Raw genomic sequence first — 18,033 nt, forward strand, 5'->3', positions numbered from 1 at the left:
TATCACGAGCCTTTTCCATCCTATGGAGAGGGAGCATGGACACGGGGGTCGTCCCTCAGTTACTAAAAACAACAGACATAGCCCCACTCCACAAAGGGGGCAGTAAAGCAACAGCAAAGAACTACAGACCAATAGCACTAACATCCCATATCATAAAAATCTTTGAAAGGGTCCTAAGAGGCAAGATCACCACCCATCTAGAAACCCATCAGTTACACAACCCAGGGCAACATGGGTTTAGAACAGGTCGCTCCTGTCTGTCTCAACTACTGGATCACTACGACAAGGTCCTAAATGCACTAGAAGACAAAAAGAATGCAGATGTAATATATACAGACTTTGCAAAAGCCTTCGACATGTGTGACCATGGCGTAATAGCGCACAAAATGCGCGCTAAAGGAATAACAGGAAAAGTCGGTCGATGGATCTATAATTTCCTCACTAAGAGAACACGGAGAGTAGTCGTCAACAGAGTAAAGTCCGAGGCAGCTACGGTGAAAAGCTCTGTTCCACAAGGCACAGTACTAGCTCCCATCTTGTTCCTCATCCTCATATCCGACATAGACAAGGATGTCAGCCACAGCACCGTGTCTTCCTTTGCAGATGACACCCGAATCTGCATGACAGTGTCTTCCATTGCAGACACTGCAAGGCTCCAGGCGGACATCAACCAAATCTTTCAGTGGGCTGCAGAAAACAATATGAAGTTCAACGATGAGAAATTTCAATTACTCAGATATGGTAAACATGAGGAAATTAAATCTTCATCAGAGTACAAAACAAATTCTGGCCACAAAATAGAGCGAAACACCAACGTCAAAGACCTGGGGGTGATCATGTCGGAGGATCTCACCTTCAAGGACCATAACATTGTATCAATCGCATCTGCTAGAAAAATGACAGGATGGATAATGAGAACCTTCAAAACTAGGGAGGCCAAGCCCATGATGACACTCTTCAGGTCACTTGTTCTATCTAGGCTGGAATATTGCTGCACTCTAACAGCACCTTTCAAGGCAGGTGAAATTGCCGACCTAGAAAATGTACAGAGAACTTTCACGGCGCGCATAACGGAGATAAAACACCTCAATTACTGGGAGCGCTTGAGGTTTCTAAACCTGTATTCCCTGGAACGCAGGAGGGAGAGATACATGATTATATACACCTGGAAAATCCTAGAGGGACTAGTACCGAACTTGCACACGAAAATCACTCACTACGAAAGCAAAAGACTTGGCAGACGATGCACCATCCCCCCAATGAAAAGCAGGGGTGTCACTAGCACGTTAAGAGACCATACAATAAGTGTCAGGGGCCCGAGACTGTTCAACTGCCTCCCAGCACACATAAGGGGGATTACCAACAGACCCCTGGCAGTCTTCAAGCTGGCACTGGACAAGCACCTAAAGTCAGTTCCTGATCAGCCAGGCTGTGGCTCGTACGTTGGTTTGCGTGCAGCCAGCAGCAACAGCCTGGTTGATCAGGCGCTGATCCACCAGGAGGCCTGGTCACAGACCGGGCCGCGGGGGCGTTGACCCCCGAAACTCTCTCCAGGTAAACTCCAGGTAACAATCGGTGCCATTTACCGGATACCTCACACAAACATCCCAAATTTCAGTGAGAAATTAAAGTCACTAATAACAAACAGACAAATGAATAAGCACCACCTTCTCTTAGCTGGAGACTTCAACATCAACCTTGGCTTACTAGATGATCAGCCTGTAACTGATTTCATCAACAATATGAACAACACACTTCTCATACCAACAACAACTAAACCAACCAGGCTCACTGAGACAAGTGCAACCATAATAGACCACATATGGACCAATATACTAGTCCCCCTTAAATCAGGGATAATCACAGATAGCACTACAGACCACTACCCTACCTTCCTCCTGACAAACATTAGTAAACCACCACTTGAATACAACAAAGTCTCATTTAGACTCCATGACGAGGCCTCAATAAGGAAGTTCACAGCTGACCTAGAGATGGTTGACTGGCCTGCAGAATTCTCCAAGGCCAATGGTATTGATGACTGGACAGACATTTTTCTTAACAAATTACTTAGACTATACAACAAACATTGTCCTATAAAAACGAAACAGATCACAAACAAATGGATTGGTTGCCCATGGCTAACCAGCACCATTCTGAAATCCATTGACAAGAAACACCAATATGAAAAGCAATATAGACAGGGCTTAATACACAAAGATATTCTTAAACACTATTCATCAGTTCTCACCAAAGTAATAAAGAAAGTCAAACAACTATACTACTCCAGCAGATTCACAGACACTAGAGGAGATATAAAAAAAGACCTGGAAAACACTCTCTCAGATTCTAGGGACCCACAAACTAAAAAAAACCAAGAATATTGTTCTAACTAAACCTAATGAAACACCACTACATCCCACTGACACAGCTAACAAGATAAACGACTTCTTCTCAACTATAGGATCTAATCTCGCCAATAAAATCCCACATACCAATGCCCATGCCAGGGACTACCTAGATGGGAATTTCCCAAATTCCTTCTATCTTGCACCAACTGAGCCCTCGGAAGTCACCGAGATTATAAAGTCACTTAAAAACAACTCAGGGAATCTGTCTAATGTCCCACCATTACTGTACAAGCGAGCGGCCCATATCCTTTTGCATGCTATTTCATTACTTTTTAACAAGTCACTAGAAACTAGCACCTTCCCGAAACTACTCAAGATGGCAAGGGTTACACCAATACACAAAGGTGGTGACCCTACAGACTTAAACAACTATTGGCCAATATCAAACTTACCATTGCTATCCAAAATCTTTGAGAAACTCGTGCACAGGAGACTATATTCATTTATAACAGCACAAAACATGCTCAACCCCTGCCAATTTGGATTCAGGAAAAATAAAAGCACTAATGATGCAATCATAAAAATGCTAGATCTGCTTTACACAGCATTGGAAAATGAGGAATATCCACTAGGAATTTTTATTGACCTAAGAAAAGCTTTTGACACAGTAGACCATGACATCCTACTCCACAAACTTGACCATTACGGTATAAGAGGCCATGCGCTTGCTTATTTCAAATCTTACCTTACTAATAGGTATCAGTATATCACCATTAAAGACACAGCATCAACAACACGGCCACTTGATACTGGAGTTCCACAGGGAAGTGTCCTTGGTCCCCTGCTCTTCCTCATATACATCATTGATCTTCCAAACGTATCCCAACACCTGAAACCCATTCTCTTTGCTGACGACACGACTTATGTCATCTCTCACCCTAATCTTGCCACCCTTAACACCATTGTTAAAGAGGAGCTGATCAAAATATCGACTTGGATGACAGCCAATAAACTTACGCTTAACACTGACAAAACCTACTATATTATGTTTGGTAGCAGAGCAGGAGATGCACAAATTAACATTAAGATTGACAACACTCTAATTACCAGAAATAATGGGGGAAAATTCCTAGGCTTATACCTTGACAACAACCTGAATTTCAGCACCCATATCCAGCATATAACCAAAAAAGTATCCAAAACGGTTGGGATCCTCTCCAAGATACGATACTACGTGCCGCAAAATGCCCTTCTCACACTATACCACTCACTTATTTATCCATACCTCACCTATGCTATTTGTGCTTGGGGATCAACTGCAGCAACACACCTAAAGCCAATAATAACCCAACAAAAAGCTGCAGTAAGAATAATCACTAAATCCCATCCCTGGCAACACCCCCCCCACTCTTCATAGACCTAAACTTACTCCCAGTTCAGTACATCCACACTTACTACTGTGCAATCTACATCTACAGGGCCTTAAACTCTAATATCAACCTTGACCTAAAACGCTTTCTTGATAGTTGTGACAGAACTCACAGGCATAACACCAGACACAAACATCTCTACGACATTCCCCGTGTCCGACTAAACCTTTACAAAAATTCAATGCATGTCAAAGGCCCTAAAATCTGGAATACCCTACCTGAGAACTCTAGAACTGCAGACACATTCATCACCTTCAAAACTACCATTAGAAAACATCTTATGTCCCTGATACACCCCGTCAAATAACTACACGAATACCACCTGGTGGTTCACACTTACACTCACTCACTCATTTGACCATAAACAGAAATATTAATCTCAATCTTAAAATAATGAATCCTGTGATACTCCAATACTGAAACTATGTACTGTGCCAAAACAAAAGCATTCACATTGCTAAACTTACAAACTAGTATTTAGTCACTTAGCCATAATACCAACTTACCTCATAATTTGTAATATTTTACAATTAAGAATAAAACTAAGTCTGCCCGAAATGCCTAGCCATGCTAAGCGTTCTAGTGGTACACTCTGTAATCACAATTTTACTACATGTAAACCACACAATAACCAAATTTCTGTAAACTCAGCATTGTAATCCTTATAGAGAATAAACTTTGAATTTGAATTTGAATTTGAATGTGGGTTTGGTATGGTTTCCTGGTTTTCATTGAGACATTACGGCATCCACCTTGTGGTTATCTTGCCAAGTGTGGATGTAGAGCTCAAGGTCTCGTTATGATCGATATAACACTTTTCAGGAATGTAGGTATAATATAGTAGGTTTTTTCTTTTTTTTATGTATTATTTTGATTCTTGAGTAATAAGTTCTTTGCGATATGAAGTGTGATTTAGTTTGTATTTATGTTACGTGCTGGGTTTTTGCATGATGAGATATACTTATATACTGTTTTGCTTTGTGCATACAGTGCATCTGACTAATGTGGGTTTGTGAAACATTTTGCGTGTATGTGTGTGTGTGTGTGTGTGTGTGGGTGCGTGTGTGCGTGTGTGTATATATCCCTTTCTATTGTATTGAGCCTTTGTCATGGGTCAGGCGTTATGTAATACTTTATATATGTATGATTCGATTCTTTTTAAAGTTTATAATTATGGTCTGTACCCTGATACCGGTTTGGTGTCATTGCTAAGTTCTTGATGTTAAGTTTTAGTCTGTATGGTATACAGACATATCTAGACAGTTTAGTGACGTAGTCCATTTGTGTCTGAGATTATGTATATGGGTTTATTGTAACAGTATTGCTCTTCAGTTTTTGAGTTCTAAGCTGTATTCTTTTTATGTTTATTTGTATGTTGGTATATGTAAAGCTGTATTGTTAGGGATACGTATGTAGATGTTCTAGTAAGATTATGATGTTAGGTTTTGGTTCATTGATTAAAGAGAAGGATGGGATTTAATTGATATAATTTCTTTGTATATTTTCTTTTCTAGTGTATTGAGCCATTGTCAGATGTCATGTTATATGTAAAATTTATATATATGTAAGGTTTTGAATCAAGAATGTGTATATATATCAGTTCACGACCCTGTGACCGTATTTTTTTGTAGCTATGTTCTTGCCGTAAGTTATTGTTGTATGTTTGGCAGCAATATCTTGCGAGCATATAGGTGCAATCCGTTTGTCAGTTAATTTGATTGAGATCCATACTGTTTCCTTATTTTTATTTTTATTAAACTGTTTTGGTTTTAAATAAAATAAAAAAAAAATCCCGAAACAGTGCTGCACCAACGTAAGAGAAGAATCCTTCGTTTCTATATAGCCTATTATATATTAACAAAGTACAAATAAGCCTACATAGGGAAAATCACTGATTTTGATGCAATAGATGATTTTGCATAACTGAAGGCAAGGAAATGTAAGATCAGATTCACTGAGATGTTACCTGTACTCAAGGTCAAATGTAAGATCAGATTCACTGAGATGTTACCTGTACTCAAGGTCAAATGTAAGATCAGATTCACTGTGATGTTACCTGTACTCAAGGTCAAATGTAAGATCAGATTCACTGAGATGTTAACTGTACTCAAGGTCAAATGTAAGATCAGATTCACTGAGATGTTACCTGTACTCAAGGTCAAATGTAAGATCAGATTCACTGAGATGTTACCTGTACTCAAGGTCAAATCGGAACTTGTGTTTCTCTGATATTGCAATATTTTTCTTTATTTTTCTTTTTTTTTTTTTTTGTTTTGGCATTGTTGAAGATGAATAAATGTAGGATGTGTTGCCTGTACTCAAAGTGGTATTTGAGTTTGTTTCCTCAATATTACTACGATTATTTTTTTTATCATTAATAAAGTTGAGAAGTATTCTCCTGTTCAGTTCATGGCCCTTAAACGTTCTCATTGCTAAACATTTGTCATTAGTCATACAGTAGTGACATAACTGTAGTTTACCCCCCCCATCCCCCACCCTTGAATTTCATGGGGGTGACGCCAAAGATGCTTCCCTGGGTGACACCAACTCTAGCGACGCCTCTGATTCCAACCACACAATAGAGCGAAAAACTAATGTTAAAGACCTGGAGGTGATCAGGTCAGAGGATCTCAGCCTCAGCCATAACATTATATCAATCGCATCTGCTAGAAAAATGACAAGATGGATAATGAAAACCTTCAAAATCAGGGATGCCAAGCCCATGATGACACTCTTCAGATCGTTTGTTCTATCTAGGCCTGAATATTGCTGCACACTAACAGCACCTTTCAAGGCAGGTGAAATTGCTGACCTAGAAAATGTACAGAGAACCTTCACGGAACGCATAACTGTGATAAACCACCTCAATTACTGGGAGATACATGATTATATACACCTGGAAAATACTAGAGGGCACGACGAAGCATGAAGAAGACGACCAGAGCTGTCGTGAGATGAGAAGGAAGAAGGATGAGGAAGGATTGAAATACTGGAAAAGGATGGGAGGGAGGAAGAGAGGAGGAAAATAGGCAAGTGGCCCAACCACTTTGGGACATTAGGTACAGAAGTACTGCAGGCGTAGATGGAGAGGGATGAATGACGTCGGTACTTGGCTCACAAGGAGAGGATGGAGAAGGCGGCGGCAGGAGCTGGGAGTGTCAGAAGGCAGCAAGCAGGATGAGTTGTATTGGTGATGGTTGGCTTTAGGCTACTGTCCCATTAAGAAGAGTCTGGAACTTCGGTTTTTGGTAAGTAGATGAGCTTAATCTTGCAGTCAGGGTCTATCCCTGGAGCAGTAAGGAGACTGATGTGTTCTGCAAGGAACATAACATGTGAGGGTTTACAGACGAACTTGACTTCTTGGCTCTGGAGGAGGAGGATCAACGTCTGGGCATCCAGTTCATTAGGATACTGTCGAGTGGTGAAGAAAGAGATTCCAGGTATCGAGATGCAACATTCCAGGCAGGAATGTTCTAAAAACGAATTCTTGTTCTCATTAACATAATTGTTGTATAAATAATGGAAGCATATTACATGATAATAATTATGATATGAATCTTATTTTCTAAAACAGCTAAATTGGCTTATGTTCAGTTACTTTAGTGTTTATAATTCTTCCTGTTTGTTCTATGTATTATTTGTTACAGTCTTTGCAGGGAGTTTCATTAACGTTAATTACATCAGTACTTTGCTGTTTCTGAAGCCATTGTTTACACTTTTGCTTACTTTAGTATAGTTTTCTTTGTGAAAAGTAATTAAGTTTCACATGTTATTGAAAATAGTTTCATGATGAGGGTTTAACAATTTCATATTATTTTTTAATGCATTGTTTGAAATGTTCTTACAGAGCCAACTGAATGTTGTATCAAGTAGTGCTATTGGTACAATACTTGTGTAGTATATACTATGTGCCTCCTCTCTCCTATGTGTGAGTTATTTGTGTAATGTGCTACCCTCTATGTGTGCCCCTCTCTCAGTTACTCTGTCAGGTGATCCTACTTAAACAGCACCCGGCCCAGCCGTAGGCCGACCAGTTACATTCTGATCAGGAAAGGAGGCACACATACAAGAGGGCTGGGCTTCGTCTTACTCTGCCAATACAATAACAACAGACACTCCAGTTGTGTCACTGCTACCACAATTCCTTGCTATTGAATGGTGGTAGCTGTGGGATTACGACACAAGTATTTTACCACTGACAGTATAAATTTTTTCTATAAACTTGGATGATTCTATCATATATACCAAAGACCAAGTATAATAAAACATTAAGCTCAGAATGCATATCATTTGAAAAATGTAATAGTCTTACATTGTGCCCAACCTTTATATAATTGTATGTTACAGGGCCGGCGCTCAGACCTGCCGCTCACTCTTCAGCGTTGATAGTGGTTACCGAATGAACGACAACCAGTAAGTCTAAGTTACTAATTAATTAATCATTTTGCAATTGCAGTACAAGCTTGTATTGAGCAACGTATCACTTTGTATTGAGCTTTATCGTTGGCAGTATGCCACTTGCAATGAAAAATTCAATGAGTACTTTTCATCTGAAAGTGCTATGAATGAAGCTAGGTTATATTTATTTAAAATAAATATGCTTTTTCTGAACGCCATTCTCTCTGCTAATATTATTATATTTATGGGAAAGCAGAAAACCGGTAATAATAATAATAATAATAGTATTAATAATTTTTATTTCTACAAGTACATGATACAACTATTACAGACGCAACTGACATCAATAACATAATGTAGAGAAAAACCCTGGTCTTGGAAAGTTTTGTGCGAACTGCCCCTTTGTGAGCTGCTCACCTTGACAATTGCTGTTGACACAGACACCCTGAGATGGTACTTCCAGGCTCACAAGTGGCTATTTCAACAGATTTCTAGTTACTACTCTACTTGTAGGAAATTCCAAACTATACGAGAGTGAAGGGTTAACTCAATTGGTGGTATGGAGCTCTCTGTTCCCTCTGTAGCCCCACTCCACAAAGGGGGCAGTAAAGCAATAGCAAAGAACTACAGACCGATAGCACTAACATCCCATATCATAAAAATCTTTGAAAGGGTCCTAAGAAGCAAGATCGCCACCCATCTAGAAACCCATCAGTTACACAACCCAGGGCAACATGGGTTTAGAACAGGTCGCTCCTGTCTGTCCCAACTACTGGATCACTACGACAAGGTCCTAGATACACTAGAAGACAAAAAGAACGCAGATGTAATATATACAGACTTTGCAAAAGCCTTCGACAAGTGTGACCATGGCGTAATAGTGCACAAAATGCGTGCTAAAGGAATAACAGGAAAAGTTGGTAGATGGATCTATAATTTCCTCACAAACAGAACACAAAGAGTAGTAAACAGAGTAAAGTCCGAGACGGCTACGGTGAAAAGCTCCCATCTTGTTTCTCATCCTCATAAGTGACATAGACAAGGATGTCAGCCACAGCACCGTGTCTTCCTTTGCAGATGACACCCGAATCTGCATGACAGTGTCTTCCATTGCAGACACTGCAAGGCTCCAGGCGGACATCAACCAAATCTTTCAATGGGCTGCAGAAAACAATATGAAGTTCAACGATGAGAAATTTCAATTACTCCGATATGGTAAACACGAGGAAATTAAAACTTCATCAGAGTACAAAACAAATTCCGGCCACAAAACTGAGCGAAAAACCAACTTTAAAGACCTGGGAGTGATCATGTCGGAGGATCTCACATTCAAAGACCATAACACTGTATCAATCGCAGCTGCTAGAAAAATGACAGGATGGATAATGAGAACCTTCAAAACTAGGGAGGCCAAGCCCATGATGACACTCTTCAGGTCGCTTTTTCTATCTAGGCTGGAATATTGCTGCACACTAACAGCACCTTTCAAGGCAGATGAATTTGCTGACCTAGAAAATGTACAGAGAATCTTCACGGCACGCATAATGGAGATAAAACACCTCAATTACTGGGAACGCTTGAATTTACTGAACCTGTATTCCCTGGAACGCAGGCGGGAGAGATACATGATTATATACACCTGGAAAATCCTAGAGGGACTAGTACCGAACTTGCACACGAAAATCACTCACAACGAAAGCAAAAGACTTGGCAGACGATGCAACATCCCCCCAATGAAAAGCAGGAGTGTCACTAGCACGTTAAGAGACAATACAATAAGTGTCAGGGGCCCGAGACTGTTCAACTGCCTCCCAGCATACATAAGGGGGATTACCAATAGACCCCTGGCAGTCTTCAAGCTGGCACTGGACAAGCACCTGAAGTCGGTACCTGACCAGCCGGGCTGTGGCTCGTACGTTGGATTGCGTGCAGCCAGCAGTAATAGCCTGGTTGATCAGGCTCTGATCCATCAGTAGGCCAGGTCACAGACAGGGCCACGGGGGCGTTGACCCCCGGAACTCTCTCCAGGTAAACCCCTCAGTACTTCTTGCAATGATCAACTTATCTGGTGTTCTCGTCCGTCTGCTCAAAACCCCTACAGATGGACTACAACCTATATTTCCCCAGAAATGTTGGCCAACTATGCTGGTAGGAATCTGAGGTCTTGTCTTACCGCAGGTTTGCCTGGATAGAGAGGAATATCCACACTACTTCGGGAAGCCTTATATGATTTTGTAATCTCCAGGCGAAGTGTATTAACGCCTGTTCTCCGGGCTGATTGACACAACAATTCTTCCCGTTTTAGTATTTGTACTTCAACTGGCAAGCTGGCGTCTCAACTACTCTCTTCATTGGAATTTTGAGTTGCCAGTTCTCTAGCTAATATTTGCCTATATTAAGGTCCTAGGACTACATTAATAATATCTACAGTTAATTCTCTATTCCAGTATTAGTAACTACTATATAAACCTACCTAAACCTTCCTAGAAGGGTAAATATATCAAATGACTCACGAAATCGTAATGACACGATTGCAAACAAACCATACCACTAAGTGGGTGGGAGGATGTTAAGTGCTTGTATTGATTATTACTGGTTCCCTATGGTAGTTATTTGGTCTCACAATTAATTTCCACACTGATTATGCAAAGCATTTCTGGCAACTTACGTTAATACTGTCCTCCTAGGATGCGATCCACAATACTTACTACTAGGTGAACAGGGACAGTAGGTGCAAGGAAGAATGCCCAACGTTTCACCTGAGTCAGGATCGATCATTCAGTGAGCTGAGGACGCTACCAACCAAGCCACTAGCATGGAAAGAAATTAGGTTTACTTCAAACATGGGAAGTGTAGCTACACTTCCTTGGATCAAGAGCCATTTGGCAGTGTTAAGGCAACCCTCAACCTTCCTTGAAGGTCAAGCGAACATAATACAATGATTCTGGTGGAAATGGAATACTCTTGGAATGTGAGCATAGTAACATTTCTAAAATAAATATATAAATAAATATTGAGGCTCACCTCTCGTGGTCCCCTCAAGGAAGGCTCCTTGACGCTGGTGAGGGGCTCTTGATCTAGGGAATTGGATCTGTGCTCCAGTTCCCTGAATTAAGCCTGAATGCCTTCCATCCCCCCATAGGCACTGTATAATCCTACGGGTTTAGTGCTTCCCCCTTGATTATAATAATAATAATCACCTCTCGTGGTGATTCACTTCTATAAGAGTTCCACATTTTTCGCATATTTTACCGACGTAAACAAGTCTCGACGAATGTTATAACGTCCCAGCTACAACAACAGGCTATGTGGACGCATAAACTGATCTTAGCTCATTGCTAAGCAACCTACATAAACTAAAGAAACCAGCAGGTCTCTCAACTAACAGACATGATCACAACACCACCAGCTCTCCAACTCAAGCTTGTGTAACACATCACACTCGACCTTTAACTCTAGCAACATGAGTGGCGGCAAAGGCAGAGGAAATGGACCAAAGATCAACCAAAAAAAAAAAAAAATATATATATATATGGCACGAAATCATCTCTTAGCAAGAGTGTGGAAGGCAGTGTTCTATACCCACGCTGGAAGAATTAAAACAATCTCCCACCTTTAACTGATTTGGCCAGCCAAAGGACCTGGCAATTACTGAAAAAACGTGTAAAAGCTATTTCTGAGCAACTACGTATAACTACATGTAGTTAAGCAAGCAAAAGTGAACTAGAATATACACTGAACCAATAAATAAGCAAAATGGTGACAAAGCTTCCCTGACTACTAAGTACACTACTAAGTACACTACTAAGTACACTACTAAGGTACACAAAAATACAGTTATCATACATAACGTAAATTACCTAGGATAGCCCTAAAACTGTGTACACCTGCAGGAAGGTCATCACTTCCGCTGTCTGGTCCATGACCAGACCTCGCGGTGGATCAAGGCCTTATCAACCAGGCTGTTACTGCCAGCCGCGCGCAAACCAACATGCGAACCACAGCCCGGCTGGTCAGGTACTGACTTAAGGTGTCTGTCCAGCTCCCTCTCAAAGACAGCTAGGCGTCTGTTGGTAATCCCCCGTATGTATGCTGGGAGGCAGTTGAACATTCCCTGGCCCCTGACACTTATTGTGTTGTCTCTTAGTGTACTCTTGGTGCCCTTGCTTTTCATTGGGGAGGATGTTGCACCGCCTGCTGAGTCTTTTGCTTTCGTAGAAAGTGATTTCTATGTGCAGATTTGGGACTAGTCCCTGTAGGATTTTCCAAGTGTATATTATGATGTATTTTTCTCGCCTACATTTCAAGGAGTACAGCTCGAGGGACTTTAAACGTTCCCAGTAATTGAGGCGCTTTACTGTAATTATTCATGCAGTGAAAGTTTTTCTGTATACTCTCAATGTCTGCAGTTTCGCATGACTTGAAAGGGGCCGTTAGTGTACAGTAGTACTCCAGCCTAGAGAAAGCAAGCAATTTTAAGAGAATCATTATTGGTTTGGCATCCCTAGTTCTGAAGGTTCTCATCATCCATCCTATCATTTTCCAGCCAGATGTGGTAGATACATTGTTGTAATCTTTGAAAGTGAGATTCTCTGACATTATCACTCCCAAGTCTTTCACATTAGTTTTTTTACTCTATTGTGTGGTTGGAATTTGTTTTATACTCCAATCCAGTTTTTATTTCCTCGAGTTTTCCATAGTGGAGTAATTGAAATTTGTCCTCATTGAACTTCATATTGTTTTCTGAGGGCCATTTAAAAAATTGGCTAATGTTTGTTTGGAGATTTGCAGTATCTTCAGTGGATGAAGCTGTCGTGCAAATTCTGGTATCGTCAGCAAAGCAGGACATGGTGCTATGGTTTACATCTCAGTCTATGTGAAATATGAGGATGAGGAACAGGATGGGATTGAGCACTGTGCCCTGTGGAACAGAGCTTTTCACTGTAGCCGCCGTTGACTTGACTCTGTTTACTGTTACTCTTTGTGTTCTATTTGTTAGGAAATTATAGATCCATCTACCAGCTTTTCCTGTTATTCCTTTATCGTGCATTATTGCACTATGATTGCACTTGTTGAAGAATTTAACAAATGCACCTTCATTTTGTCTTCCAATGCACCCAGGACCAAATCAAAGTGATCCAGTAGTTGTGAGAGGCAAGAGAGAACTGCTCTAAACCCGTGCTGTCCTAGTTGTGCAGTTGCTGGGTATGCAAGTGGTTGGCGATCAAAGGTTTTTATGATGTGGAATGTTAGTGCTATCGGTCTGTAATTCTTTGCAATTGCTTTACTGCCACCTTTATGGAGTGGGGCTATATCCGTTGATTTTAGTGACTGAGGGACGACCCCTATATTCTTCCAGTAATCTTCACCAGTCGCACTACCATAGCCAACAATAATGATAAAATAGCATTTGATGTGGTAGATTTTTTTTTTAGATTTTGCCACCGAAGTGGCTAGTTTATTGTGCACCCCATATCCATCCTGTGGACGGTAGCGCAAAAGCATATGGATACACAAAAGGCCTAGGAACTTGGCCCCAAAAGGGTTAACAGGTGTACATATGGGTTTTTATTTATCTACATATCTAAAGTTCACTTATCTGTTACATGCAAATTTAGGAAATTTGCTTAGTATATCTGGTATCTTATTTTCATTAATAAGATATCTTGTCATGTCACATAGGTTATTATACTGTCTGTCTCTGTATTCCTCAATAAGGGGACAATTAAGCACATAGTGTTCAAGACAGTGACCATATGCCTGATCACATAATTTGCATTTAGTTTGATCATCATCTGTGTGTCTCCCAAACTGCCAGAAGTACTTGTAACCAAGCCTAAGCCTGGCCACTACAACATCAGTCAGTCTGTTCACATTGCAAGTTGCTCCATAAACATACTTATCTACGTTCATGTTATCGTAGTGGGTTATAGATCTACTCAGGCTTCTAACTGCATACCTATAACAATCATTTTCATTATTTACTTCTCTCCTAATATTATTCCTAATGCTAGACACAGATATACCAGAGTTATATTTTACATTCTCCTTCTGGGTACTCTTCTTGGCTAACATATCAACTTTATCATGAAGGAGTAATCCAATGTATGATGGGATCCATAGCAATTGTACATTAACTCCTTTGTCCCTGATTTTTGAGTATCTATACCTGGATTCTCCAATGAGCATGTTGTTGGAGTCATTATGAGTCAAGATTCTTCAATGATCACATAGAATCAGTAATGATGAGTCAAGCTCAGTGTCATAGGTTAGCTTTAGCGCCATTAGGATTGCAAACAATTCAGTTTGCAGTGTAGACGCCCAGTTGTTAATTCTTATGCCTAACTCAATAATAACTAGGGCGATGGCAAAAAGAGCAGTTGCAGCCCTGCCAGAAGACTCCTGTTTAGATCCATCAGTGTATATTACTTGTGATAACTTATTACTACCAGCTAGGCGAGAAATTTCTTCTTGAGCAGTTCCTTTGACAAGTGATTTAAGGAAGGGATTACTAGCAATGAGCTTCTTGGGAGGGACTTGCAGGTATGTGATATTAAATGAACACATCTTCCATGGAGGGGTGAAATGCTCTTGCTGCCTACAGTGATATAGTTCATGCAGGTTATAAAACTTAATGCAATTGCACGTTTTCACAATCCATTTAGATCTGTGTGTATTTACCTCTAGACACTTGGTAAGATTCATTGTGACAGAGTCTGGTTCATTTCTTAATATTCTAATACCGAGTACAGTATTAATCTCAACGATCCTATTACTGATATTAGAAATACCAAGTTCCTTCTTCATATTTAGAACCTTTGTAGATTTGGGACACCCAAGAATAATTCTGAGAGCTTCATTTTGCATTAGCTCCAAGGGTCGGAGAGAACTTTCTCTAGCTAATATCAAATTGGGAGCAGCATAATCAATTAAGGACCTAACGTAGGCTATGTACATCATTCTCACGATTCTCTTTGGCACCATAGTTGGGGTTGTAGCCAGCAGCAGCCTTGAGAGCATTTAGCCTATCTTCGCATTTTTTATTTAGTTGTGGTATAGTGGATTTGTTAAAGGGTACATCTACACCAAGATATCTGTAAGTTGTAACGTAGCTAATGTTTTTACCCTGCAAATAAATGGGTGGGGGATGTCGTTTATTTGTTAATATCTTTGTTTTAGAGGAAAATATTATGAGGCCTAGTCGATTACAAATTGCTTGAACTTCATTAAGAATGGTGCTCATCTTCTTATGCCCTGTTGTATGTATCATGATGTCATCGGCATAGCTTATAGCTATATGTTTAGGTGAGGCAGGTAGAGCATTTAGGAGAGCATTAATCAGAATATTAAATAGCATGGGACTAAGAACTCCTCCCTGCGGTGTACCTAAAGACATTTCTTTAGACTCACTTCTAAAGCCTTGGTAGAGGACAGAGAATACTCTATTTGACAGGTATCCTATTATCCAGCAGAATAAGCTACCACCAATATTCATTTTGGCTAGTTCGTGTAGTATAACGGTTCTGTTCGCAATATCAAATGCAAATTTTAGATCAAGAAAAGTGGTAAAACTAGTAGAGGTGTGTGCAGTGAGAAAGGTGGAAATACAGTTCTGCACACTTTTACCTTTCATGAACCCATAGAGGTAGGGGGAATGTTAGTGTCTAATTCTGTAGTACAGTCTGTTAAGTATCATCCTTTCAAAAGTTTTACAAAGACAACTAGTTAAGGAGATCGATCTAAATGTATCGGGCTGTTGGGGCTTAGGGACAGGCACAATGAGATTATTGGTCCAGGAAGTAGGAAGAACTCCCTCAATGTAACTGAGATTATACAGTGCCAACAAAGGGTTATCAGGCACGTGCCTTAGAGTTCTGAGAATATCATAGGTTATACCATCCTCTCCGGGAGCAGTTGATCGACTTTTAGTTAATGCATTATCTAATTCATACTCTGTGAAGAGGCAATCACTCTCATCAATATTTTGGTTTATAAAATTAATCAGTTTCAACATTTCTTCAGAAGCACTTTCTAAATTTTTTCTAATATGAGATGGAAGGTTTTCATGCCTGGATGTTTTGAACCAGTCATTTATGAGGTCATTTGCTTTTTCAAGAGGAAAGGGATGAGCAACATTGCCAGTCTTTTTCCTGGTTATTTTATTTATACCTTTCCAAGCCAAACTTAAAGAGGTGGACCTATTTAATCCACTAACAAATTGTTCCCATTCCTGTTGCCTAAGTTCTTGCTTTCTATTACTTGCATTTGTTAGTGCAGCTTGGAACGTTCTGAGCAGGTCTAGGGTTCTATATTCATGGTATGCTTTACCAATCCTCCTAGCTGCTGCATGTGTTAGATTGCGTAGCTCTGGATCATTATAGTATTTACATTGGTTTTTATTGTTACGTATAGAGTTAAATACAGTGATCTATAAGTGCCCAAAACTTCAGGCTGTAAAAAAGGGTGCTTGAGGTACCGGCCGTTCGTCATAGTAGCAGCTGCCAGAAGTTACCGGTATCTGCAACACGCAAGTTATACTTTTTGTATCAAACTGAACACATATTACTCTATTAAATAATATTCGAGTAGTCCTTTCACGACCTAGACCAAAATCACCGATCGGATTAGTTCAAAAATAAGTGATCCACTTACTGGATTCGTCCAATGACCGGATTTAAAAGCTGACAGAGTTTCTAGGTGCCCTAAACACCCAATCGGATTCGTTGCAAAATAAGGTATCCTCTGACCGAATTCATTAGCTGACGGTGTTTATTAGGCGCCCTTACCAATCACTTAAACAATTACTGCTAGCAGAGGTAATATTGTTTCTTACCAAACTACTCTCTCTCTCTCTCTCTCTCGATATATATATATATATATATGTATATATATATATATATATATATATATATATATATATATATATACATATATATATATAAATATATATATATATATATATAAATATATATATATATATATATATATATATATATAGATATATATATATAGATATATATATAAATATATATATATATATATATATATATATATATATATATATATATATATATATATATATATATATATATATATATATATATATATATATATATATGAAAAATAAAGAAAAATATTGCAATATCAGAGAAACACAAGTTCCGATTTGACCTTGAGTACAGGTAACATCTCAGTGAATCTGATCTTACATTTGACCTTGAGTACAGGTAACATCACAGTGAATCTGATCTTACATTTGACCTTGAGTACAGGTAACATCTCAGTGAATCTGATCTTACATTTGACCTTGAGTACAGGTAACATCTCAGTGAATCTGATCTTACATTTCCTTGCCTTCAGTTATGCAAAATCATCTATTGCATCAAAATCAGTGATTTTCCCTATGTAGGCTTATTTGTACTTTGTTAATATATAATAGGCTATACAGAAACGAAGGATTCTTCTCTTACGTTGGTGCAGCACTGTTTCGGGATTTTTTTTTATTTTATTTAAAACCAAAACAGTTTAATAAAAATAAAAATAAGGAAACAGTATGGATCTCAATCAAATTAACTGACAAACGGATTGCACCTATATGCTCGCAAGATATTGCTGCCAAACATACAACAATAACTTACGGCAAGAACATAGCTACAAAAAAATACGGTCACAGGGTCGTGAACTGAAATATATACACATTCTTGATTCAAAACCTTACATATATATAAATTTTACATATAACATGACATCTGACAATGGCTCAATACACTAGAAAAGAAAATATACAAAGAAATTATATCAATTAAATCCCATCCTTCGCTTTAATCAATGAACCAAAACCTAACATCATAATC

The 18,033-nt window shown here is 39.4% G+C and overlaps 1 protein-coding gene across 1 annotated transcript in view; it reads left to right on the forward strand.

Moving 5' to 3' along the window:
* Nucleotides 1-18,033, forward strand: part of TTLL1B (Tubulin tyrosine ligase-like 1B) — a 155,647-nt gene that overhangs the window by 65,849 nt on the left and 71,765 nt on the right. The window contains exon 2 of the mRNA XM_070089004.1: nt 8,129-8,194. Within this exon, the coding sequence (XP_069945105.1) occupies nt 8,129-8,194 (66 nt within the window). The remainder of the gene's footprint in view (nt 1-8,128; nt 8,195-18,033) is intronic.

Source organism: Cherax quadricarinatus, chromosome 27, assembly GCF_038502225.1.
Source record: "Cherax quadricarinatus isolate ZL_2023a chromosome 27, ASM3850222v1, whole genome shotgun sequence".
Lineage (NCBI taxonomy): Eukaryota > Metazoa > Arthropoda > Malacostraca > Decapoda > Parastacidae > Cherax > Cherax quadricarinatus.